Here is a 26,873-nt window from a genome sequence, read left to right on the forward strand (position 1 = left end):
CTGTAAAGCGCCATATAGTGAGAAGCTGGTGTTATAAAATCTCTCTGCAAATGTGCAAATTGAGTATGCAGTATGCTGACCTCTTGTTTAAGCTTGATCTTTTTCCGTCAAATATTTGTCTGTTCTGTACCATAGCTAAAACTAAGCATAAGTAGTATCGGATTACCAATGTTCTAGACTAAGCATAAGTAGTATCGGATTACTAATGTTCTAGACTAAGCATAAGTAGTATCGGATTACCAGTGTTCTAGACTAAGCATAAGTAGTATCGGATTACTAATGTTCTAGACTAAGCATAAGTAGTATCAGATTACCAATGTTCTAGACAAAGCATAAGTAGTATCAGATTACTAATGTTCTAGACTAAGCATAAGTAGTATCGGATTACCAATGTTCTAGACTAAGCATAAGTAGTATCGGATTACCAATGTTCTAGACTAAGCATAAGTAGTATCGGATTACCAATGTTCTAGACTAAGCATAAGTAGCATCATAGTATCTGGTTACAAATGTTCTAGACTAAGCATAAGTAGTATCGGATTACCAGTGTTCTAGACTAAGCATAAGTAGTATCGGATTACCAATGTTCTAGACTAAGCATAAGTAGTATTGGATTACTAATGTTCTAGACTAAGCATAAGTAGTATCGGATTACTAATGTTCTAGACTAAGCATAAGTAGTATCGGATTACCAATGTTCTAGACTAAGCATAAGTAGTATTGGATTACTAATGTTCTAGACTAAGCATAAGTAGTATCGGATTACCAATGTTCTAGACTAAGCATAAGTATCGGATTACCAATGTTCTAGACTAAGCATAAGTAGTATCGGATTACCAATGTTCTACACTAAGCGTAAGTATCGGATTACTAATGTTCTAGACTAAGCATAAGTAGTATCTTATTACCAATGTTCTAGACTAAGCATAAGTAGTATCGGATTACCAATGTTCTAGACTAAGCATAAGTAGTATCGGATTACCAATGTTCCTAGGGGCCCTGAGTGGCCGAGTGGTCTAAAGCGCTCTCCATTACGGATCACTGCCATCTCACCTCTATCTACGTGGGTTCGAGTCTAGGATTCGGCAAATGTGGGTATGTGAGAAAGCTTGCCAGTAGCTTCTCATGGGTCGGTGGTTCTTTCCGGGGTTTTCCTGGGTTCTTCCTCCACCGTTAATACTGGTCGCCATGTATAGCCTATCGTGTGCTGAAAAATGGCGTTAAACCCCACAACAACAACAACAACCAATGTTCTAGACTAAGCATACTAAGCATAAGTACTGTCGGATTACTAATGTTCTAGACTAAGCATAAGTAGTATCGGATTACCAATGTTCTAGACTAAGCATAAGTAGTATTGGATTACTAATGTTCTAGACTAAGCATAAGTAGTATCGGATTACCAATGTTCTAGACTAATCATAAGTAGTATCGGATTACCAATGTTCTAGACTAAGCATAAGTAGTATCGGATTACCAATGTTCCTAGGGGCCCTGAGTGGCCGAGTGGTCTAAAGCGCTCTCCATTATGGATCACTGCCATCTCACCTCTATCTACGTGGGTTCGAGTCTAGGATTCGGCAAATGTGGGTATGTGAGAAAGCTTGCCAGTAGCTTCTCATGGGTCGGTGGTTCTTTCCGGGGTTTTCCTGGGTTCTTCCTCCACCGTTAATACTGGTCGCCATGTATAGCCTATCGTGTGCTGAAAAATGGCGTTAAACCCCACAACAACAACAACAACCAATGTTCTAGACTAAGCATACTAAGCATAAGTACTGTCGGATTACTAATGTTCTAGACTAAGCATAAGTAGTATCGGATTACCAATGTTCTAGACTAAGCATAAGTAGTATTGGATTACTAATGTTCTAGACTAAGCATAAGTAGTATCGGATTACCAATGTTCTAGACTAATCATAAGTAGTATCGGATTACCAATGTTCTAGACTAAGCATAAGTAGTATCGGATTACCAATGTTCCTAGGGGCCCTGAGTGGCCGAGTGGTCTAAAGCGCTCTCCATTACGGATCACTGCCATCTCACCTCTATCTACGTGGGTTCGAGTCTAGGATTCGGCAAATGTGGGTATGTGAGAAAGCTTGCCAGTAGCTTCTCATGGGTCGGTGGTTCTTTCCGGGGTTTTCCTGGGTTCTTCCTCCACCGTTAATACTGGTCGCCATGTATAGCCTATCGTGTGCTGAAAAATGGCGTTAAACCCCACAACAACAACAACAACCAATGTTCTAGACTAAGCATACTAAGCATAAGTACTGTCGGATTACTAATGTTCTAGACTAAGCATAAGTAGTATCGGATTACCAATGTTCTAGACTAAGCATAAGTAGTATTGGATTACTAATATTCTAGACTAAGCATAAGTAGTATCGGATTACCAGCGTTCTAGACTAAGCATAAGTAGTATCGTAGTATCAGATTACTAATGTTCTAGACTAAGCATAAGTAGTATTGGATTACCAGTGTTCTAAACTAAGCATAAGTAGTATCGGATTACCAGTGTTCTAAACTAAGCATAAGTAGTATCGGATTACCAATGTTCTAGACTAAGCATAAGTAGTATCGGATTACCAATGTTCTAGACTAAGCATAAGTAGCATCATAGTATCTGATTACTAATGTTCTAGACTAAGCATAAGTAGTATCGGATTACCAATGTTCTAGACTAAGCATAAGTAGTATTGGATTACTAATGTTCTAGACTAAGCATAAGTAGTATCGGATTACTAATGTTCTAGACTAAGCATAAGTAGTATCGGATTACCAATGTTCTAGACTAAGCATAAGTAGTATTGGATTACTAATGTTCTAGACTAAGCATAAGTAGTATCGGATTACCAATGTTCTAGACTAAGCATAAGTATCGGATTACCAATGTTCTAGACTAAGCATAAGTAGTATCGGATTACCAATGTTCTACACTAAGCGTAAGTATCGGATTACTAATGTTCTAGACTAAGCATAAGTAGTATCTTATTACCAATGTTCTAGACTAAGCATAAGTAGTATCGGATTACCAATGTTCTAGACTAAGCATAATTAGTATCGGATTACCAATGTTCCTAGGGGCCCTGAGTGGCCGAGTGGTCTAAAGCGCTCTCCATTACGGATCACTGCCATCTCACCTCTATCTACGTGGGTTCGAGTCTAGGATTCGGCAAATGTGGGTATGTGAGAAAGCTTGCCAGTAGCTTCTCATGGGTCGGTGGTTCTTTCCGGGGTTTTCCTGGGTTCTTCCTCCACCGTTAATACTGGTCGCCATGTATAGCCTATCGTGTGCTGAAAAATGGCGTTAAACCCCACAACAACAACAACAACCAATGTTCTAGACTAAGCATACTAAGCATAAGTACTGTCGGATTACTAATGTTCTAGACTAAGCATAAGTATCGGATTACCAATGTTCTAGACTAAGCATAAGTAGTATTGGATTACTAATGTTCTAGACTAAGCATAAGTAGTATCGGATTACCAATGTTCTAGACTAATCATAAGTAGTATCGGATTACCAATGTTCTAGACTAAGCATAAGTAGTATCGGATTACCAATGTTCCTAGGGGCCCTGAGTGGCCGAGTGGTCTAAAGCGCTCTCCATTACGGATCACTGCCATCTCACCTCTATCTACGTGGGTTCGAGTCTAGGATTCGGCAAATGTGGATATGTGAGAAAGCTTGCCAGTAGCTTCTCATGGGTCGGTGGTTCTTTCCGGGGTTTTCCTGGGTTCTTCCTCCACCGTTAATACTGGTCGCCATGTATAGCCTATCGTGTGCTGAAAAATGGCGTTAAACCCCACAACAACAACAACAACCAATGTTCTAGACTAAGCATAAGTACTGTCGGATTACTAATGTTCTAGACTAAGCATAAGTAGTATCGGATTACCATTGTTCTAGACTAAGCATAAGTAGTATTGGATTACTAATGTTCTAGACTAAGCATAAGTAGTATCGGATTACCAGTGTTCTAGACTAAGCATAAGTAGTATCGTAGTATCGGATTACTAATGTTCTAGACTAAGCATAAGTAGTATCGGATTACCAGTGTTCTAGACTAAGCATAAGTAGTATCGGATTACTAATGTTCTAGACTAAGCATAAGTAGTATCGGATTACCAATGTTCTAGACCAAGCATAAGTAGTATCAGATTACCAATGTTCCTAGGGGCCCTGAGTGGCCGAATGGTCTAAAGTGCTCTCCGTTACGGATCAATGCCATCTCACCTCTATCTACGTGGGTTTGAGTCTAGGATTCGGCAAATGTGGGTATGTGAGAAAGCTTGCCAGTAGCTTCTCATGGGTCGGTGGTTCTTTCCGGGGTTTTCCTGGGTTCTTCCTCCACCGTTAATACTGGTCGCCATGTATAACCTATCGTGTGCTGAAAAATGGCGTTAAACCCCACAACAACAACAACAACAACAACAACCAATGTTCTAGACTAAGCATAAGTAGTATCATAGTATCAGATTACTAATGTTCTAGACTAAGCATAAGTAGTATCGGATTACTAATGTTCTAGACTAAGCATAAGTAGTATCGGATTACTAATGTTCTAGACTAAGCATAAGTAGTATCGGATTAACAATGTTCTAGACTAAGCATAAGTAGTATCGGATTACCAATGTTCTAGACTAAGCATAAGTAGTATCGGATTACCAATGTTCTAGACTAAGCATAAGTAGTATTGGATTACTAATGTTCTAGACTAAGCATAAGTAGTATCGGATTACCAATGTTCTAGACTAAGCATAAATAGTATTGGATTACTAATGTTCTAGACTAAGCATAAGTAGTATTGGATTATAATGTTCTAGACTAAGCATGAGTAGTATCGGATTATAATGTTCTAGACTAAGCATAAGTAGTATCGGGTTACCAATGTTCTAGATGCTATGAGTTTGTTTAAGTATGGATTTACTGGCAGAAAGCAAGGATCAACCACAAATAATTTGTCTTCCACAATATGTATTGCAAAAATGGTTTGGCCACGAGTTGAATATGATAAGATGTTATGTTTTGTTCAGCATGTACGGCATACCCGGAGTCAGCCAGTTGTTAAGGCACCTTATTCAAGGACATGTCCAATTTTATTACTGACCCACTGATAGCATGAGTCAAAAGCAAATATTATATTACTTGAACCAGAAATTTATTTATATAGTAAATAAACATACCCCTTTCTTTCAATCATCAAGACCATGACTACCTGAGCATTTAAAAAGATGAGTGCATAACCAGTTATTTACAATGTCATATGGACCAAACTAGTTCAATTTCATCCTGATAAGATCAATTCCCACTCATTTTCTTCTGAGAAAGCACAGCACTTGACACATTCTGAGAGCTAAGTTCATCTGAGGTTGAGTAATCTGCCAAGTAGTCTGAGTTTTCTCTGACTTTACCCACCCTACTTTAGATATTTTGACAAAATTTCCTGGGTTCTTCCTCCACCGTTAATACTGGTCGCCATGTATAACCTATCGTGTGCTGAAAAATGGCGTTAAACCCCACAACAACAACAACAACAACAACAACCAATGTTCTAGACTAAGCATAAGTAGTATCATAGTATCAGATTACTAATGTTCTAGACTAAGCATAAGTAGTATCGGATTACTAATGTTCTAGACTAAGCATAAGTAGTATCGGATTACTAATGTTCTAGACTAAGCATAAGTAGTATCGGATTAACAATGTTCTAGACTAAGCATAAGTAGTATCGGATTACCAATGTTCTAGACTAAGCATAAGTAGTATCGGATTACCAATGTTCTAGACTAAGCATAAGTAGTATTGGATTACTAATGTTCTAGACTAAGCATAAGTAGTATCGGATTACCAATGTTCTAGACTAAGCATAAATAGTATTGGATTACTAATGTTCTAGACTAAGCATAAGTAGTATTGGATTATAATGTTCTAGACTAAGCATGAGTAGTATCGGATTATAATGTTCTAGACTAAGCATAAGTAGTATCGGGTTACCAATGTTCTAGATGCTATGAGTTTGTTTAAGTATGGATTTACTGGCAGAAAGCAAGGATCAACCACAAATAATTTGTCTTCCACAATATGTATTGCAAAAATGGTTTGGCCACGAGTTGAATATGATAAGATGTTATGTTTTGTTCAGCATGTACGGCATACCCGGAGTCAGCCAGTTGTTAAGGCACCTTATTCAAGGACATGTCCAATTTTATTACTGACCCACTGATAGCATGAGTCAAAAGCAAATATTATATTACTTGAACCAGAAATTTATTTATATAGTAAATAAACATACCCCTTTCTTTCAATCATCAAGACCATGACTACCTGAGCATTTAAAAAGATGAGTGCATAACCAGTTATTTACAATGTCATATGGACCAAACTAGTTCAATTTCATCCTGATAAGATCAATTCCCACTCATTTTCTTCTGAGAAAGCACAGCACTTGACACATTCTGAGAGCTAAGTTCATCTGAGGTTGAGTAATCTGCCAAGTAGTCTGAGTTTTCTCTGACTTTACCCACCCTACTTTAGATATTTTGACAAAATTTATAGTAATTATTCACATGTCAGACTAGCTGCTGAACCAGTCCTTGGCTTATGTGGACCTGGACAGCGTAGGGTTCTACTGGTTCAAGACCAGTAAGTAAGAAGTGAAATTTTCAGGCCCTGGTCAAGTTATAAACAGTAAACTATTTCTTGTTTTGATACAGTAATGTCAGTGCTTCCATCAGCAAGAATAGAAAGAAATTTGCTGGAATTCATACTTTTCCTAACTGCTTCTGTCAAGACTGATCATTGATAGAACAAAGTCTATTGCCATGATTATATTCTCACAATTAGCACCAAGTTAAACACTATTCTCCTCCAGGAGTACACACAGCATTTCCATATCAGAAAATGGTTTCCCATATTGGGCTAGGGTGTAGACTCAGTTTAAGAGAGCTTTAGTTTATTTTGTTGTTTACATTTTTTTCTCATTCAGTTTTTAAATGGACTTTCACAGTGGAATGACAGCATTTCTGCACATGCTGGTTAATGTCATTCATATACTGTGCTGCACAGGCTTTATGAGGTCCAACACTATTATGAGATTTGCTTAGATTAAATTCTGAATTTGTCAGTTCCATTGACAAATACACTGGATGAATTTCCAGCCAGTGCCATTTTGGGATATTCAATAAGCGCAAGTCAGTGAAATCAAGCCATGAATAATTATCAGCCCAATTTGTCTGAAAACATCTAGATGACATTTTTTTGCTGCCTGCTTTATATCTCTCTTGAGAAATAGTTGCCTCATGCTCAGTGGCAGCCTTTTATACCTTCACTTTCAAACGAATTTTCCTTAGACCCAAATCTCCCACTGCATTATGCAAGTATATGCAGTATATAAACACTGTGGCACTTGGCCAAATGTAATATAAATTTGATAAGATTTTTTCAGACTTTCTCAACATTGCAGTCCCAATACAGTCACTTTGCATACACTAATACATGTACCAGTGTTTCAAATGAACTATTACTACTGCCTTCTTCTTTCTCCTAGTTTTTCTCTAAAGTTTTTGTTCAATTCATTTTTACATTTTTTTTGAGCTTAAGCATTAGTTGACATCATATAGTCATTATTATGCAGAATTATAATAAAACCCTAATACATTCATCTTCCAGTTTTTCCCCTGAAGTGTGCAGTTCTGAATTATGCCTGGGGTAAGGTGGGGAGCAACAGTGAGGTGGCAGACCTGGCAAAGTGTGCAGACCCAGAGTTCCAGGTGAATGAAGATGCCCCCTACTCTGAGGTATGGCAGCCTAATAATACATTTGCCATAACAGTTTGATAGAGTATGTTCCAAAGTATCCGTATATAGAGGATATACAATTTTTTAAACCTGGTGGTATCCAAGAGAAAGATTAACAAGGATTCAGCTATGATTTGAGGAGTTTGTGTAAACAATTAACTTCCACCTTGTATGTTGAGTTGATCACATTTTTTCAGGTGTTTTAGAAATCTTGATTGTTCGACAGTTTTATAATTCCAGCATCATGCATATTTCATTTTCAGCGCATTTATTCATCAATGCATCACATTACACCATGATGGGATATGATTTTTCATGAATTTATCCTCTCATATGTAATAACATTTTCATTTTCATGAATTGATAACTTTAAAATACTGTACAGATCTTGTGAATAAATTGCAAAACTTTGCCACACTCACATTTTCTAAATGTGTGGTATGTTTGTGTAGTTTTGTTATACTTTCAATCTGATATTCACACATTCATTTTCTTTCTCAGGTTGTTTTCATATAATAGTAACATATAAACAATAAATAAGCTACCATCTAGTAGCATTCTTTTGAAGTAATTCAGTCTATGAGTTTATAGTTAAGGAGAGGGAGAGATAAAAGGAAAGAAAGACAATTACTTCAGAAGGATGGTCCAAAAATGGCTGTGTATTTATTGTTTATATATATTTGATTATCATGACAGTGTGAAAAGCTGATCACATGAACAACAGATTGAGAGTATAATGGAAAACTAGGCTAGCATACTGTGCAAGAAGATATAGTAGAGGTATGTTATGCAAATTTGTGCTTTAGAAACATGTATGATCTGAGAACAAGATCTGAACCATAATTTGTTGTAGCGGTACTGATGATAGACTGTAGGAGCTTATGGGATAGCCTTTTATCCATCATCTGCCCTCCATCAATTATCTGTTAGCACAAAATTGTTATCTCTTCTTCTCTTACACTACTTGGAGGATTGTCACAATAGCCATCTTGAAAATATTATCACTACTCCTTCAGAATGGATGGCCGTATCAACATGGGGTTTTCACGTTGAACATCTACTCTAACCATAAGTTATCTTGAAAATCTTATTATCACTACTCCTTCTGGATGGTATTATCTTCTAGTTGCTGACATTACATTATGCCAATCATGTGGAAACATTCTGCTATCCTCCATTATCCCCAGGGCTGCCAGTACCAAGATTTTTTTATTTCAAATTAATATGCATAAATATGCCTAGCCAGTCACTGCAAGCATGAGTAAAAATCTTCCTGCTACCATGTCTGACTCAACATGACATTTCACACTGTTTGAAGGAGCCAATCAAAGTTTCTCTTACAAACTCATCAATGGGCACTTTCATGTATGCATTGGAGATTGTTCGTTGTTTTGTTATTGATGTATATTTATTTATGGTATTTTTTAAATTTATTTGAACATATGATAAACAAGGAAATATTCACATGGGCAGCCATGGATGATAAAGCAGTGATGTCGGTAGTTCATGGGAGGGTTTGAAAGTCATACAGATGTTATTAGTTTTCATTGCACTAATTAGAAACTGAATGGTATTTTTGTTCATACTTCCCTTAAGATCTTATTGAACTTTTCTCAGAATTAAAAATTATCTTTCTGCATCTGGCCTGATGCGGGATGGTGTTACTGTTGACAGAAGTTTTATAGCCCAGCATGACTAATGTTGATGTGGTCTTTGCAGTATATGCAAAGTATAAAATGTTTCCACTTGCTGCTGATATTCCTCAAGTCAACTCTGTTAGTCCAGAAGTTCTGAAATTTACTTTGGCTTGCTTCACAGATGGCTCATCCCTTAATCACAGCTTTATTTCAAAATTGTGCCCTGAATCACTCTCCCTCAGTTACATGCTCCTACCTTTACCATTCCAGCTGTCAAAATAATTGTTTCATTTTATATATGGAGTAATCCAACCTTAAAGAAACTGTCACTGATCATGAACTAACCAATAATATTTAATAAAAACTGCTTGAACATTCTCATTGAAGGTAGAAAATGTAATAAGTTTTGTCTCTTCAAAATCGATCTCCAATTTACATAAATTTAATCTGATTGGGGTTGTTCCACTTTTATTCTTCACCTATGTAAATTAGCCTAATTGGCTCTTAAACAGCATGATGAAGGGACTGTCAAACACAAAATCACCTTATTAGTGACTAGTTATTGTTAGTCAGTTATTTAATCTATGAAATAGTGGTTTATCTTTGATGGCCTTTATATTTGAATCGCCTTGATGATAATTATCTGTATAAATCGCCTGTTTATTGTTAAGAGGTCATAGGTTACAAACATGCATTAGGGCTTCATAAAAAGTCACTCTTTCTTTTTAATGTCTTTTTTAATTTACCAGAAATAATATTTTTCTAAACATGGCTGTTTCAGGGGTTTGTCAGTTACAAATAACAGTTTTCATGTGACATGTTATGATTTGGTAGATAGGTATGTGTACTTGATCAATGTGTTCTCCAATGTAAACTCCAGTACTCCCTCAAGTTGGAAAAGCTGGATTTGCCAACTTTGATTACAGAACAGATTAGAATAGGAGACTTGGCAAATAACGTTTTTGAGGGAACACTGGAATTTTTTGCAAAATCAGGATTCACATTGATCAGAAAGAAAATTATACATTTCCAATTTCAAAAGGTCATACATGACCATGGTTCAGTTGGATTAAAATGCATAAAAGCACAAATTATTTTAAAATCTTCACCACCTCATGTAAAACATGCTATTAACTTTAATATATTGCATTGTTTTGAAATGAAAGTGCTTACTTACGGATGATACTTAAATAGTCTTTAATTTCAGAATGCTGGTACCTAATTTTCACAGTGAAACATATTTTTGTTGAGTGTGTACACAAGCTTTCTTTGATTACTTTATAAAGCTGTCTTATATTTACTAACAGCTATGGATGGGTACACATCCAAATGGTCCCTCCAAGGCAGTTATTGCTGGAAAAGAGATGACATTAGAGGAATGGGTCAAAGGTCATCCAGACAAGCTCGGACCAAAAGTCAAGGAATATTTCAAAGGATCTCTGCCCTACCTTTTTAAAGTTCTGTCAGTGAATACATCTCTCTCCATTCAGGCACATCCTAACAAGGTAGGGAGAGTACTATTATTTTTTTTGCAGTTGTCTCTTTGTTTAAATTTAGTGTTCATCTTTAAGCTTTAAAACATATGTTTCTCAAGAAAAATTCAAACAATTTATCACCCGAAAAATTGCTTAATTCAGTTATCATTAGGTCAGAATCTAATAGGAAATAAGGATGATTTTATCAAATGGATCAATGTACCATATCTTGTGCATAATTATTTATATGAATATTGTGTCTTATGAACATGAAAGAGAAGAAAGGAAGATTGATGGTTCACCAAAAGTAAGCATCATGAAAATTTAAAATTTCATATGAACATTAGAATGAAACTGAAACCTTTATTTGAGGGAATTCTTTATGGAATCCTGCAAACTTAAGGAGGTACTTATGTAAAAATATTTTAGGATTGTGCATAATTTCTTTTCAAATCATAATCAGTTACGACATAGTCCTTTCTTTCTTTTCTTTCCTTTTCTTATTTTTGTAGCTCACCTGACTGTAAGGCCAAAAATTGAAACTATTTATCTGAGGATGTGGGAAAGAAATAACAAAAAAATCCTGATGGAAAATACTTTAAATTTATTTCCATGGTTATCAGTTTTTTATGGTTCTGCAAAATGAGATTGTTCGTGATACCTAAATTAGTTGATTTCAGAAGGGGTCCTATTATATTTTACAGAATGATCATTGTCGGATCTTTAATGTCATGGTTTATTGCAACAAGAAATTACAAAAAGAAATTAGTGCTCCATGAAAGTAGATAAATTCAATACTTGTATTGCTGAATGTCTTATAATCTAAGTTAAATACCAGACTGTCAATCAGATCTGTGATGCTTCAGCCCTGACATCATCTCATTAAGAGACAGCTAATGGAAGCAACTTTTGTGCTCAAAGATGTGTCTGATATTCCAGCTGACAAGGAGTCAGACTTTTTATATAAAATGTCTGACTTTTGTTTTTATCTTTTTGTATGCCTTTTTGGGTTACCAAAACTTACTTGGCACTACAAAGCTAGGATTTTGCTGATGTGTCATTAAACTCTATACATATATTTACACGTACATGTGTAGGATGAGATTATATCCACTACCATTTTCTGAAACATTTCCACCAGTCAAATTTATTAAATTCAGATTCATGCAGCAGTTGTAATCTCTATCAAAATATTAAATTGGAATTAAAAAATAAAAAGATAATCACCATTTATAATTCTGCAGAAAGGACTTATGTCCTCTCATTTTGAAAGGGTATTTGTTTTCCTAATTGAAATCTACCTTTTATTCTTTAATCCACCCGTCTGTTGTTATATTGATCGGCCAACATGAGATTGAGTGATACATGTGACCACTTGTCATTATAATATTTACTGCTGTTTATTAACATCGGGACAATTACAGGTCATAGATATAATCACAAAGTACCACAGCTTATACTTTTCAATGCAAGAGCTTTGGTGCTATTTTATGTTTTCTTGTGAGGTAACAATTGTATAGAGAATCTTCTCTTCTTCTTTCATTTGTCCAGCAGTTATCTTTATCACAGAGAAAGCAAAGAACATGAGGTTGATCTGATCACATGTCATTACAATTTCTTCTGCTTTGGGAATCTTAACCCTCGTTCTGGCCATGACTAGAATTACCTGGACAGTAAATTTGGTTTCAGCTAAATTTCTAGATATACTTAATTAGCATATCATTAGCATTTGTTTTTGTTCTTTTGTTAGTACAGGTAGGTTGGCAGGTTTTGTAGGTGACATCTTTTTTTTTTGTCTGATCCCTTTTTTTTTTTGTAAATAATCAGTACCCCAAAATAATAATATTTTGGACATAACATTTTTGTATTATGAAAAAAAAATGTATGTATGAAAATTACATGAAATGAGATAAGTTGAGGCAGAGGACCGTCACATTATCTCAGATGAACAAAACTGGTTCTTCAGTAAACCATCCTCTGATACTGCATATAGTGTCTTTAGACCCGAATAATAAATAAATATATATGGCCACAATTACTAACAATAAAATATATTCTCCATATGCACTCAACGGGATTTAATCTAATTTGAAAATAGCATTCTGTCAAAGAGGGTTTCACATTCATGTAAATAATTATTGTTTGGTTTTGAAATATAAAGATGGTAACTAAAATTGATTATATATTGGAAGTTTCACAATGATTTTTTGCACGAAATAGTTACTTGAGATACATTAGGGCCATATTGTTTGAAACTTTGTGGATAAGTTTAACCTGTCTAAAAAACAATTGTTCCTTTAATGTTAACATTTTAAAAAAGACCACCATTACTTAATATAGACAAACCTTTGAATGACAGCTTCTCAAAAACCACTCAACAGAAATGGACCAAATTTGACAGAAAGTATCCTTCCATAGAAGTCCTCAGATTTTTAAAAAAATGATGCCAATTAGTAATCAAGTATGGCCACCATTACTAAAATTAGAAATGTTTTTAAACTACTTCTCAGAAGCTGCTGAACAGAATGTGGCCATATTTGATGGAAAGCATCTTTGCATCAATGTTTCTTTCTTGTGTATTCAAAAAATGATGTTCTGTTATAAGATCTGGCCACTGTTACTAAAACATTTACAGAAACTATCCTGGGATTGAGGGTTTTCAGATTGTACAAATAATGCCAATCCATCATCAGGGCCCCGAGTGGCCTAAAGTGCTCACATTACGGATCACTGCCATCTCACCTCTTTCTCTGTGGGTTCGAGTCTCAGGCTTGGCCAGTGTGGGTATGTAAGAAAGCTTTCCAGTAGCTTCTTGTGGGTCGGTGGTTCTTTCCAAGATTTTCCCGGGTTCTTCCTCTGCCATATATACTGGCCGCCATATATAGCCTGTCTTGTGCTGAAAAATGGCGTTAAATTCTATAACAACAATAACGACCAATCCATCATCAAATGTGACTGCCATTAATAAAAAAGGAAAGTCTTTAAACAAATTCTTCTCAAGAACTCATTCACAGAATTTGACCAAATTTGAGAGCGTATCCTGTCATAGAAGGTTTTGAAGTTTGTACAAATAATGCCATCATATCTGCTATCACTCTAAATTGAAAAACCTTTAAACAACTCTTTTCAGAAATAGCTAAATAATAATTTGACAGCATCTAGTTCCTTCAAATTTATACAATTCTTTTCCATTGTAAAAAAATTGGCCACTGTCACAAAAAATACAGTATTCTTTAAATGCCTTATGAAAAACCACTGAACAGAACTTTTCAGATTTGACAGAATGCATCCTGTTATAATGGCCTTTGAAATTTATACAAATGATTCTGATATGACCACCATTTCTTCAGCTCAGAAACCACATTAAACAATATAACCAGATTTAACAGGAAGCATCGTGCCATGCTGGTTTAACTTTATATAAATTATGCCATTCTACCATCAAATATAGCTGTTGTTACTAAAATAGAAAATAACTTTAGGAATGTCTTAAAAATCACTCAACAGATCATTGCCAGGTTTGAAGAAAAAGCATTGTTGCTTGAAGGCCATTCGAATTATAGAAATGGCTGCCAATTCTAAATAAAGAAAGACAAAAACACAACTTTATGTCTCAAAATCACCTTAAGAATTTGACCAATTTTGACAGAAAGCATTCTGGCATTGGAGGTTCTGAATATTGGGCAAATGATATAAATGTGCCATTATTTGGAAAGTTTTACCTTCCTGAAGTTTTTTTGTGCAATTTTTTAAATTATTTTTAGACATGAACTTTTATTCTGCATTATATACATGTAGCAGGATTGTGCTGACATGCTCTTTAACCCTATATATACATACATTCATACATACATACATACATACATACATGCACACATACATATACTTACAGTTGTCTAGTTCATCAGTTATCAACACTTCTGCAGGTACTTGCAGAAAAACTTCACAAGGAGAGGCCAGATTTATATCCAGATAGAAACCATAAGCCTGAGATGGCCATAGCCCTTACCCCATTTCAGGGACTGTGCGGCTTTAGGACTATCAAAGATGTGGCCATGTATATGCAGCGTGGGTATTGATGGTTTACGAAAACATAGATAAATCATCCTACTAATTAGCATGGCAGTTTAATTAAGAATTCATACTAATTGATATCGCATTTAAGTAAGAATTAAAGTCTGTATTTAGCAACATTATCTTCAGTCAGTACATTTAAATTTGATATATATAATTAATATTGTCATTAAATCACACTTTTTATAAGACGAATCAAAACCTGCTGTTTTCTCCACTTAACATTCAAAATGGAAAACCAGACATTGGCAAATCAGATGCTTTTCCAATTCCACACAAGTGAAAATGAAAGGAAACCATGGTTGAAAGCAGTAAATGCAAAAAAGAATAACATGGTAGCTAAAATGCAGAAAAATCGAATGCAGATTAAATGTGACTTTGGCACATTTACTGGTTTCAGTTTCTTTACCTCAATGTACCTTCAAAATTTCACAGTAGATAAATGACATTAGGCATGAAGTGTAAGATAATTGAGTGCCCAGAACTTTGCCCTATCCAGGTCTTTTTCATTTGGCATAAATTATGTTGATTCATCTAATTGTGTACTATATATTTTTCTTCCTCCAGGCATTGAAGAGCTCCGTACAGTTGTAGGAATTAACAATGCACTGAAGCTTATAACAGCCAGTAAATGTATGGATATGCCTATGCATCGAGAGGCGATGAAGAATTGTTTCTCATTTATGATGCAGAGAGACAAAGCAACTATAGAAGCAGAACTCGACAAGCTGATCAAGAGAGTTAGAGCTATGGGTAAGAATATGGTGCTTAGTTCCTGTACAAGAATTTCAGAATTGACTTCTCAGAAAAACAAATAATGCTCGACCCACTAGTTAGCATAACTTTGTCTTCTCAGTTTTTTGGGGGTTTTTTCTTGAAAATTTCGTGATAAATAACATTACTTTCAGTTATGCAATGAAGATTATATGAAAGTTGAAGATATTAAAATTACATAAAATGGACACTGCATGTTATATGGCTTTATAGGTGACAAACAGGGCTCATGTCTGACCACTTGACCAACTAGGTGACAAACAGGGCTCCTATCTGACCACCTGGCCAAGTAGATGACAAAATGGGCTCATGTCTGACCACATTACAAACTGCTAAGGCCTGCAAACATATGGCCTACAGGCCGCTTTGGGTCTGTGATCTTTTTCTTCCAGTTGCATTTATATCATACACGTATAAATTGCCATCTAGCTTATGTTCTGGAGGTAGTTGCTGTTGCCTGAATTACCCGTAGGTAACAAATGGCTTCTGTCTATTTGACCAACCCAAGCACAGTTGGAGTTGTAATGCAGGTAAGTAAATTCACACTAGGCTGAGTAATTAGGTTGTTTAGTTTGTCACTTCACAGCCTGTTACACAATAATTGATTCACAGCTGCAGTGTTTGGCTGAGAGATCATTTGTACAAAAACAGTCTCCATTAAAGTTCTGAGTTATACAAGCATATTATGTTTTGCAACATAAGCATCCTCTCATCACAGTGCCCTTCTTTATAATACATTGTCAAATGTAACACTGCAGTTTCTTTTAGAATTAATCAGCAGAACAAACAACATAGACTTGTTTGCAATTGGACTTGTTAGAGAGTGTATATGGTAGCATGATTGACCACAGATTTTAAACAACTACATTTTGTAAATATGAAGATCTCTAATGAAACCCTCTTCTTGAGAGACCACCTTTTGTTTGCAGAAATGGTTGGTATTTCCAGATAATTCTCTTGCAGAGTCAGGAATTTAGACTAGGCTTAATGTGCTCTCTTGCTTGTCATAAGAGGTTGCTGATGGATGTACCCTGTTTACTGTGGGATGTGTCATGCAAGGATGTTCATGTCATAAGAGGTTGCTGATGGATGTACCCTGTTTACTATGGGATGTGTCATGTAAGGATGTTCATGTCATAAGAGGTTGCTAATGGATGTGCCCTGTTTACTTCTGTTTACTGTGGGATGTGTCATGTAAGGATGTTCATGTCATAAGAGGTTGCTAATGGACGTACCCAGTTTACTTCTGTTTACTGTGGGATGTGTCATGTAAGGATGTTCTTGTCATAAGAGGTTACCAATGGATGTAAACTGCTTACTGTGGGATGTGTCCTGTAGGGATGTTCATGTCATAAGAGGTTACTAATGGATGTAACCTGTTTACTGTGAGATGTCTCCAGTAAGGATGTTCATGTCATAAGAGGTTACCAGTGGATGTAAACTGCTTACTGTGGGATGTGTCCTGTAAGGATGTTCATGTCATAAGAGGTTGCTAATGGATGTACCCTGTTTACTGTGGGATGTGTCATGTAAGGATGTTCATGTCGTAAGAGGTTGCTAATGGATATAACCTGTTTACTTCTGTTTACTGTGGGATGTGTCATGTAAGGATGTTCATGTCATAAGAGGTTGCTAATGGATGTAACCTGTTTACTGTGGGGTGTATCCTGTAAGGATGTTCGTGTCATAAGAGGTTACCAATGGATGTAAACTGCTTACTGTGGGATGTGTCCTGTAAGGATGTTCATGTCATAAGAGGTTACTAATGGATGTAACCTGTTTACTGTGAGATGTCTCCGGTAAGGATGTTCATGTCATAAGAGGTTACCAATGGATGTAACCTGTTTACTGTGAGATGTCTCCAATAAGGATGTTCATGTCATAAGAGGTTACCAATGGATGTAACCTGCTTACTGTGGGATGTGTCTTGTAAGGATATTCATGTCATAAGAGGTTACCAATGGATGTAACCTGTTTACTGTGGGATGCATCTTGTAAGGATGTTCATGTCATAAGAGGTTACCAATGGATGTAACCTGTTTACTATGGGATGTGTCCTGTAAGGATGTTCATGTCATAAGAGGTTACCAATGGATGTAACCTGCTTACTGTGGGATGTGTCTTGTAAGGATGTTCATATCATAAGAGGTTACCAATGGATGTAACCTGGTTACTGTGGGATGTGTCTTGTAAGGATGTTCATGTCATAAGAGGTTGCCAGTGGATGTAACCTGTTTACTGTGAGATGTCTCCAGTAAGGATGTTCATTGTCATAAGAGGGTACCAGTGGATGAAACCTGTTTACTGTAAGATGTCTCCTGCAAAAATGTTCATGTTGAGGCCTTTTAAAAGTGGTTTATATTCAAAAGTTTAAGCTTGAATTTTATGGATTTTTTGCCCTTTTATATCTTTGTTTTGCATGGTTTTTGTTAGGAATATCTATTAAACTTTCACAGTACGGTATGACCAGAATTTTTAATTTTGCTGATGTGAAATACATCATATACAAAATTGCCTGCTTAACTAAAGGGGTCCTTCAAAACTTAATTAATGGGATCCTTCAGAACTTAATTAAAGGGGTCCTTCAAATCTTAATTAAAGGGGTCCTTCATATCTTAATTAATGGGGTCCTTCAAATCTTAATTAATGGGCTTCCTTCAAATCTTAATTAAAGGGGTCCTTCAGAACTTAATTAAAGGGGTTCTTCAAAACTTAATTAAAGGGGTCTTTCAAATCTTAATTAAAGGGGTCCTTCAAAACTTAATTAAAGGGGTCCTTCAAATCTTAATTAAATATTTATCTTCTTTTTATTTTGCCAAGACCTCAAGTGAATAGGCAGATTTATTAAAAAAAAAACTGAATACTGTTGCCTTTTTATGACTCTCAAGACATGTTATGACTGCAATATATGAATCATTGTGGGTACATATGTATCTCTGGATACTTTTCAAAATTGGTTTTTAAAAAATGTTCCACTATTTGTAGCTTAGTAAACCCTTACCCAGTTCACATCAGTTTTTAAATATAATATCACATACTCCTCTCCTCTCAGTTCCTCTCCTGTATGAGTGAGGCCATAGGGTCAGTAATTGTATCAGGTACACATTTTGGTTAACTTTATTCATAAACCCCTAAAACCTGATTTGCCTCGTTAGTGGAATATAAAACCATCACATTCTCTCTCTCTCTCTCTCAACTGCCAAGTTTTCTTACTTCCTGTAGCATTTTTTACCTTGGGTCATGTCATTGGTTGGAAACATGCCCTTTGATACATCAACATCTTGACCCCTACATTCACGTGGTAGGACGTAAAACATCCTTTCTGTCCATCTGTATGTATACATGTACATCCTGAAAGTTTTGTTTATGCAACTACCCCACCCCTGAAGCTTTCCTTAGACTGTGCTGTAACTTACCAGAAGCCTTGAGTAGATGAGGTTAGTTTCCAACACAATCAAGTGCTGCTGTTCCATAATTTAAGACATGTTTTAACATCATGGAAGGAAGGATATGAGCCAAAACAAAGACCTTTTTAAATTTCCTACAAAGTTTGAATTGCCTTGATTGAAGGCTTTGGACTTTTGTCCAAAATAGAACCTTTAATAGGTTCTGATGTGGTTGAACCTGCTTCCCAGTCACTCAGGCTACAGCAGGCAAAATCATTTCCACCACATTGTTTTTTTAACACTCAGGCTGGCCACTGATTTGCGCAATCAGTCTGTTGTCTTGAAACTACTGTCTTTTTTGGACCATTTATCATGTAGGCAATCTCTAGTATCATGAAGGCAATCTCTAGTATCATGAAGGCAATCTCTAATCTCTAGTTTCATGAAGGCAATCTCTAGTATCATGAAGGCAATCTCTAATATCATGAAAGACCTCTAAAGTGGTATTTAAAGCAAACTGAGACCATCAGACAAGGGAGATTTGTTCCTGCCAAAGAGGGGTAATATTTATGCTCAGGCTGTGTCATCCTGGATATCATGGATTATCTGTACAGCCAACCGGATCTAACTCAAGATGATTTTCTAGTGCATATCAGCACAAGAGCATGCATTGGAGTGCATCTGCCTCCTGACTTGAAGCATCCGAAGACATTTAATCCCAAAAAAGTTTTACCAGGTTGAACATGTTTCAACAATGCAACAAGCTGCCTTCCAAGGTCACTAAACAGCTTCAAATTGACATAAATTATTTTTCTTCCACTGGATTTGTGGATGGGTGGTATTATATTTTCTTCAGACCATGTCCATGCATAAGCCATGTGCAAATTCTTGCCTGTATTTCGCATAGCTTAAAGCTGCATTTCATGAGACAGAGCCAAGTCTAGGGAAGGGATTTTATGACTTACTCCTATGTACTCTAGCGACAAATTATGATAGGGTAATGTAATTGAAGTAAAAACCAGTTTTTTTAGTGAAATATATTTCTTCGATAATAGTTACCTGATCATAATATAGGAATGCCAAGCCAAACCCTCTCAGCAGTTATATTTCTGGAAAAGCATGCACATCTGCTTCAGTAGCAACTGATGATTGATTCCAAAACCGAAAAGGGACTTGTTAGGAAAAGGTTTCAATACTGAGACTCACTAATTTGGAACAGAATCGCAAAGGTAATAAAATATTAAAAAAAGCATTTCATTATAAACTAATTCAGTGGATGAAAAGTGGAATTGTTTGATTTGACAAAAACATTACAGCTTAAAGTGTAAATTGTCAAATCTTCCATTTTGTTGTCTCACTATTTTTGTACTTTAGAGACACATTGTACCTAATTGTTACAAAATTTTCTGGTTACTATGTCCATATATAAATGTAGTTTATTATCAGTGGTGTGTGTGTATGCAACTAATTATGTCATCCTCTTTAAATAAAGTCATTATTATTATGGGATTTAGCATCAGACCCTCTATCCAAATGGAGACCACTGTAGTCTTACTTAAACCTTGTCTAATAGACAACCTTTTAGTACTTCCCTTGCAAAAAAAGCCTAAGGACAGAGTGAATATCTTTTTGAGCTGGGGAGGGCTGGATATGTAAGTGAATGTACTCCTAGTGTACTAGTTTAGTTAAAAAGTTGGTTTCACATAAAACATACCATTAATATTAATTTCCAAAAACAAAATATCATCTATTGGGGGATGGGGGGTGGCCACATTCCCAGTTATAAAAATGTGTATAATTCCCAATCAAGATAAACTGGGTTTGTGGTTCTGATAATAAGTATTTTAAAAAAGTATATAAAAAAAATGTCTTCTTGCATTCTAAGCAAATACTAAGGAGCTAATAAAAATGCAAAATTCATCATAGTGTTTGTCTGTGAAAGTAGAAATTTTTTTTTTACTGTCCTGGAATTGTGCAACAATGCTCAGCAGGTCATTTACAACAAGTCAGCCCACTTTGCAGCAATGCTTAATGACTGCTTTATTATAGCATTAATACTCATGCAGTCTTGTTTTTCTTCTATTAGAAATTTACAATTTAGCACATCCATACATAAAATTTTCCAATTCAGGGGCCTTGTGCCTCACGTCAGAAATGGTTGGAAAATGCCTGGATACATTATGCTGTAGTGGCTCTCCTAAGAAGCATTACATTTAAGGACCACTATACAGCTCTCTCTGACTGCTTTTGTGGCATAAGTGGTTAGAGTGTCCACCTCAGATGCAGGAGGTCACAGGTTCGAACCCCAGCTGAGTCATACCAGAGGCTTGTAAAAATGGTACTAGCAGCTGTCTCGCTTGGCACTCACCATTAAGGTTTTAATGTTAGGACTGGTCGACCTTGTGTCAGGATAATGGGACTGGGTGGGACATGATGCCACATGTCTGCATCATGATGCCCTAGTGCTATACATCACTAGAAACTGCCACACTGTAGACATTGTAGCGATATGACTGCAAAATTGTTAAAGCTATGTTAAAATTCCAAATCACACACACACAGCTCTCCCTCATTGTAATGCGGTAGTTAGGGTCCATCACCACTAACGACAATGTGTACCCAACCGTATTATTCGAAGTACTTTGACATGTACAGAATAGCATTATATACATAACTATTGAATAAAAGTAAGTACATGTATCAAAATTTGTTTTAAAAATTAAATGGTGATATAAGATCAAGTTACAGTTTGCTTGCTTTCAACCCTTTTGGTCATGAAATCTTTTGTAGTACTGCATTATATTTGAAATTGCGTTATAACAGGTGAGAGACATACATAAAGAAGGTTGGGTCTTTTTCAGCTGAGGAGGGTGAAAATACCAGCTTCTATGAATGGGATGTGTTGTCCAAGCTGTCTGAGGAATTTCCAGGCAATGTTGGATGTTTTGCTATCTACTTCCTTAATGTGATCAACTTAGAGCCAGGGGAAGCAATGTTTCTTGAGGCCAACCTACCTCATGCCTACCTGTCAGGAGGCAAGTCTTTAAAGTCTTGGTCATTATAAAATTGAGATACTGTTGAAATTAATAAAGTATCAGCACAAAGAGCATGAATTTAATCACTCAGCATCACCAAACATAATGTTTTTTTATAACCCCACTCTGATAGCAAAAGGGGCATATTGTTTTGCTGCTGTATGTCTACATGTTCATGTGTCTGTCCTGAATTTGTTTCATCCTAATAGCTCAAAAACTATTGGAGTTAGAACCATGAAATTTTCACACACATTATCACAGTCTTAAGTCAGGATATAACAGTAGTTTTCTCGTTTTCTGAAACATTTTGTTTAACTCATTGGACTTTTAGGGGACAAAAATCTAATTACCAAGATCCAGCAAAAGCTACTGAGGTAGATCAATGAAGTTTAGTATTCATGTTTAAATTTTAAAGCCATTACAGAAATTTTCATCATTTACATTTTTTCTGATAATGTTGACATGGACTTTTATGTCAAAAACCTTCTTAGATTGATGAAGCAAAAACCATTTAAGGTAGACAAACAAAATATGGCTTACAAGTCCAAATGCATATGCTAATAACCTGATTAAAATGTGAGGTCAGTGTAGCAATTTTTCACATTGTTTGCATTTTTAAATATTATGAATTGTGGGATCTGCAGTTGGGTAAACATGTTTTAGAAACACAAAACTAGTTGCACCCTATTTCTGATTTTAAATGAGGTTAAAACAACAGCTTCTCCCTTTTGAATCCCTTCAGCTTTAGACTGGCACCCAGAGCAGACCTGCCAACTCTTTAGATTTTGTCGTAAGTCTTACGAGAATTACCCTTAAAATACTGACTTAAAGCATACTAGCAAAACTACATAGATATGATCTTTGCCGAAAAATCCGGATAATTGGTTCATCTGTGTTTTATATGGATCTGGGTTTCATCTCAGAATTAATTAAATTAGTCTGGGAACCAGACAACTTTACAGCAGCACCCGAGACACTTTAAACTGCACCATTTTGTTCATGCAAAGCATCTGCATGATCAAACTGTTGATTATTGAATTTTTAAAAATGGCATCCAGAAAGCAATGCATGTTTAAGAATAAAGGGAAAATAAGCTTCTAGAAAAGTGTTAATAGTCAACACAGTAGAATAAAAAGGAGTATTCAGATTCTAGTGAATAAAAGCTGGAAAGGACACAATTACATTTATTGAACATCACGTGCCAATCTGAGTATGTCTCGTGGTGGGAGATATGATCATCATGTGAAATGGAAAAGAATTTTCAAGAATTACGTAAAGTTGAGAGATAGCAACAAGCCATTGAGCTGCATAGGGCTTGGAACTAGAGTTTGTGCAACTGTGCTAGTGGTAAATAAATTCTACACGTGCTTTATAGACTTTTTCATTTTGAACATAATGTGTATAGTAGATGTGTCAAACTTTTAATTACATTTTCCAGCTTTAGAATAGCAGTTATTGATATTTTGCTACACCATACTGAAAACTGGTCAATCTTACGGAAATACGGAAAATAATCAACTGCCTTACTGAGACTGACTCATCAGAGTTGGCAGGTCTGCCAGAGATTTCAATTCAGATCTACAATTTTATTACATACACAATGTGTGCAAACCCATTGCATTTGTATAATTTGGACACTCTTTTTAGATCACCCAAAAATCTTGGAAAACAAGCTTTTATCTCTGTGTTTTGCACACACCTTGTTTCAGGAAATATGTTGATGAAAGCAAGGTTTGCGGTTTCAAATTCAAGGCAAATATAAGCAGAACTTGTGCCAGAAGTAGGCTGATAACAATTATATCTGTTGCTAAACTGAGTTCCTTGCATTGGTTATGAAACTTTGAAAACATAGTGCACTAATAGACATTAGTACCATCAAGGTAAAATCTGCAGCACAGTCTACAAAATATAAAATTGGTAGACATAATGTTTTCATTTTTGTGAGTTCTCATGTGAAAAGGTTTCTTGCTTTTAGTGATATTGGCAATTGAAACTGCCAACATAGTGAATATAGAGTTACTAAATAAAAATACTATTTTCTTCAGACTGTATGGAATGTATGGCATGTTCAGACAATGTTGTACGAGCAGGACTGACTCTGAAGTACATAGATGTCCATACTCTTGTGGAGATGCTGGATTATACTGGTCGACCTGCTAGCAAGACAAAATTCCAAGGCATGAAAGTCACAGAAAATGGCTGCAATATAACAATGTTTAGACCTCATATACCAGACTTCTCCGTCACCATGTTTGAGGTAATTTGGTTTTCAGCTTGAGTTTATGCTTCCATAATATGGCTTCCTAAATTTTCCGTGCTGTTTATGTACATTTTTGTTAAATGTATTATAAAAACATGCTGAAAGGGTACTCACAGTTGCAGTAAAGGAGATATATTGACATATTCCATTAGTAGTACAGTGCAACCTCATTATAACATGCCCCACTATAACGTGAATTCGGATATAACGCATTCGTGGTGTGGCTTCCGAAATTTCTTATATTCCTTCGCACATGAAAAAAATATTTTTTCTTCAAAGTACATCAAATAGTGTATAAAAAAGTTATTATCATTATTGGGGAAGAGATCGCGTATGAATTCGAATTTAATATGATCGTGGCATGGTTCCTGAAATTTTAAATACATGTATGTATATTTTTCTCGTACCAGGAAAACATTATTTTATTGTAAGTACGATAAATAGTGTGTAAAACGTTTATTATCACTTTGGGAAAGAGTTCATGTATGAATTTTAATATAATACAATCGCGGCGTAGCTTCTGAAATTTAGCAATATCACCAGGTTCTTGAAGTGTTATGAAATGTTACCTATTACTGATCCACGAGTAAAGCCAGTAAGTTGTCTTTGTGATTGCCTTCAATTAATTCTGTATACAATCGTTGCTCAAACAATAGCCAACATGTGTTTTTTCTTTAACTGCATACACAACCATGCAGCAGATAATGCGGCGGTTGATAAAAGATTCACACAATTTTATAAACATCAAAAAACAAAAGCCACCATCATGTTTGCTGGGCTTGGTGGTGTTATTAGACGCAATCAGTTCACCAGTGAATACTGTCCGCTTTATTAGCTGGGAATTGAAAGGGTATGAAATTGTGCATGCGTTCTTCTTTAAATACTTTTTATAAAAGTGACTCATGACCATTGCAGGCCTACTGCACTTAGTTCTCGGGTTTTACATGTGTATGGGGTTTACTTATTAACTCGTTACTAATTTCCTATTTTTTTGTAAAATTATTTTACTGTTATGGAAAAACATGTTTACAAGCGCAATTCTTTCTCTGCACTTTATGCAAAAGAAATTATTATCATTTTGGGGAAGAGATTTTGTATGAATTGGAATATAATACGATACGTTCGTGGCATGGTTCCTGAAATTTTAAATGCATGTATGTGTATTTTTCTCATACCCGGAAAAATACTTTTTTTTTTAAGTACGAGAAATAGTGTGTAAAACGCTTATTATCATTTTGGGGAAGAGTTTGAGTATACGAATTCGAATATAATACGATAGTGGCTTGGCTTCTGAAATTTACCAATTTCACCAGGTTCTTGAAGTGTTATTCCAAAATAAACATTATCGTAAATGTTACTTGTTACTGATCCATGAGTAATGCCATTAAGTCATCTTTGTGATTGTCTTCAATTAATTCTGTATACAATCGTTGCTCAAATAATAGCCGACGTGTTTGTTCTTCAACTGCATCCACAAGCAAGCCGCAAACAATACCATGGTTGATAAAAGATTCTCACAATTTTATAAACATCAAAAAACAAAAGCCGCCAACATGTTTGCTGGGCTTGGCGGTGTTATTAAACGCAATCAGTTGACCAGTAAATAATTTCTGCTTTATTAGCTGGAAATTGAAAGGGTATGAAATTGTACATGCGTTCAGCTTAATTTTTTATATATAAAAGTGACTCGTGACCATTGCAAGCTTACTGCACTTAGTTCTCAGCTTTTACATGAGTATAGTGATTACTTATGAACTCGTTGCTAATTTCCTATTTTTTACCAAAATATTTAAACATTATGGAAAAGCAAGTACACAGATGCAAGTTGTTCTCTGCACTTTGCGCAACGATTAGTATAGTAGTTTTCACACGTTTCTTTTGATATTCACAAAATCTGAAGTAAAAGTTATATGTACGTTGAAAGCATGTGTTGATTGGTCATTATTCTTGCTGTAGTCATTCAAACGAATAGGCGTACAAGTGTTAATTATTGGAAATTTGCAATGGCGGTACACGGAAACATATATGAGAAAATGTTAGCAGTATGAAATTTGTACAGACACCGTTCATAGACCCTGGAACGTATTGAACCGTACATGTGCTTCGTCTTTCTTAACCTAATTTGCTCTTAATTTTTCCAATTGAATTCAGGCACATAATGATGTGTGACAAAATTATTGAATAGTTTAAATATGTATGCAATTTTTGCAGTGGAATTAAATATATTATGGATTAATTTCAAGTCCCGATGGTACAATATCAGACGGCAAGTAAACGGTGTTGATACTCTCTTCATGCTGTATATTAGACACTAAGATCTGGGAAAAATTTATTGAATATTGTAAATCTTTGTGCAATTTTTCAATGGAATTACATGCATTATAGATGAAATGAATGCCATGATGGCACAGTAGTAAACAGTGTTGATACCC

General features: G+C 35.7%; 1 protein-coding gene across 1 annotated transcript in view; it reads left to right on the top strand.

The window, feature by feature from the left end:
• The window catches only part of LOC149799846 (mannose-6-phosphate isomerase-like), a 47,686-nt gene that overhangs the window by 7,931 nt on the left and 12,882 nt on the right, over positions 1–26,873 (top strand). The window contains exons 2-7 of the mRNA XM_089959267.1: positions 7,673–7,800; positions 10,745–10,942; positions 14,839–14,980; positions 15,554–15,739; positions 22,008–22,181; positions 24,227–24,438. Of these exons, the coding sequence (XP_089815393.1) occupies positions 7,673–7,800; positions 10,745–10,942; positions 14,839–14,980; positions 15,554–15,739; positions 22,008–22,181; positions 24,227–24,438 (1,040 nt within the window). The remainder of the gene's footprint in view (positions 1–7,672; positions 7,801–10,744; positions 10,943–14,838; positions 14,981–15,553; positions 15,740–22,007; positions 22,182–24,226; positions 24,439–26,873) is intronic.

This window comes from Sinohyriopsis cumingii, chromosome 5 (assembly GCF_028554795.1).
Source record: "Sinohyriopsis cumingii isolate HCF-2022 chromosome 5, ASM2855479v2, whole genome shotgun sequence".
Lineage (NCBI taxonomy): Eukaryota > Metazoa > Mollusca > Bivalvia > Unionida > Unionidae > Sinohyriopsis > Sinohyriopsis cumingii.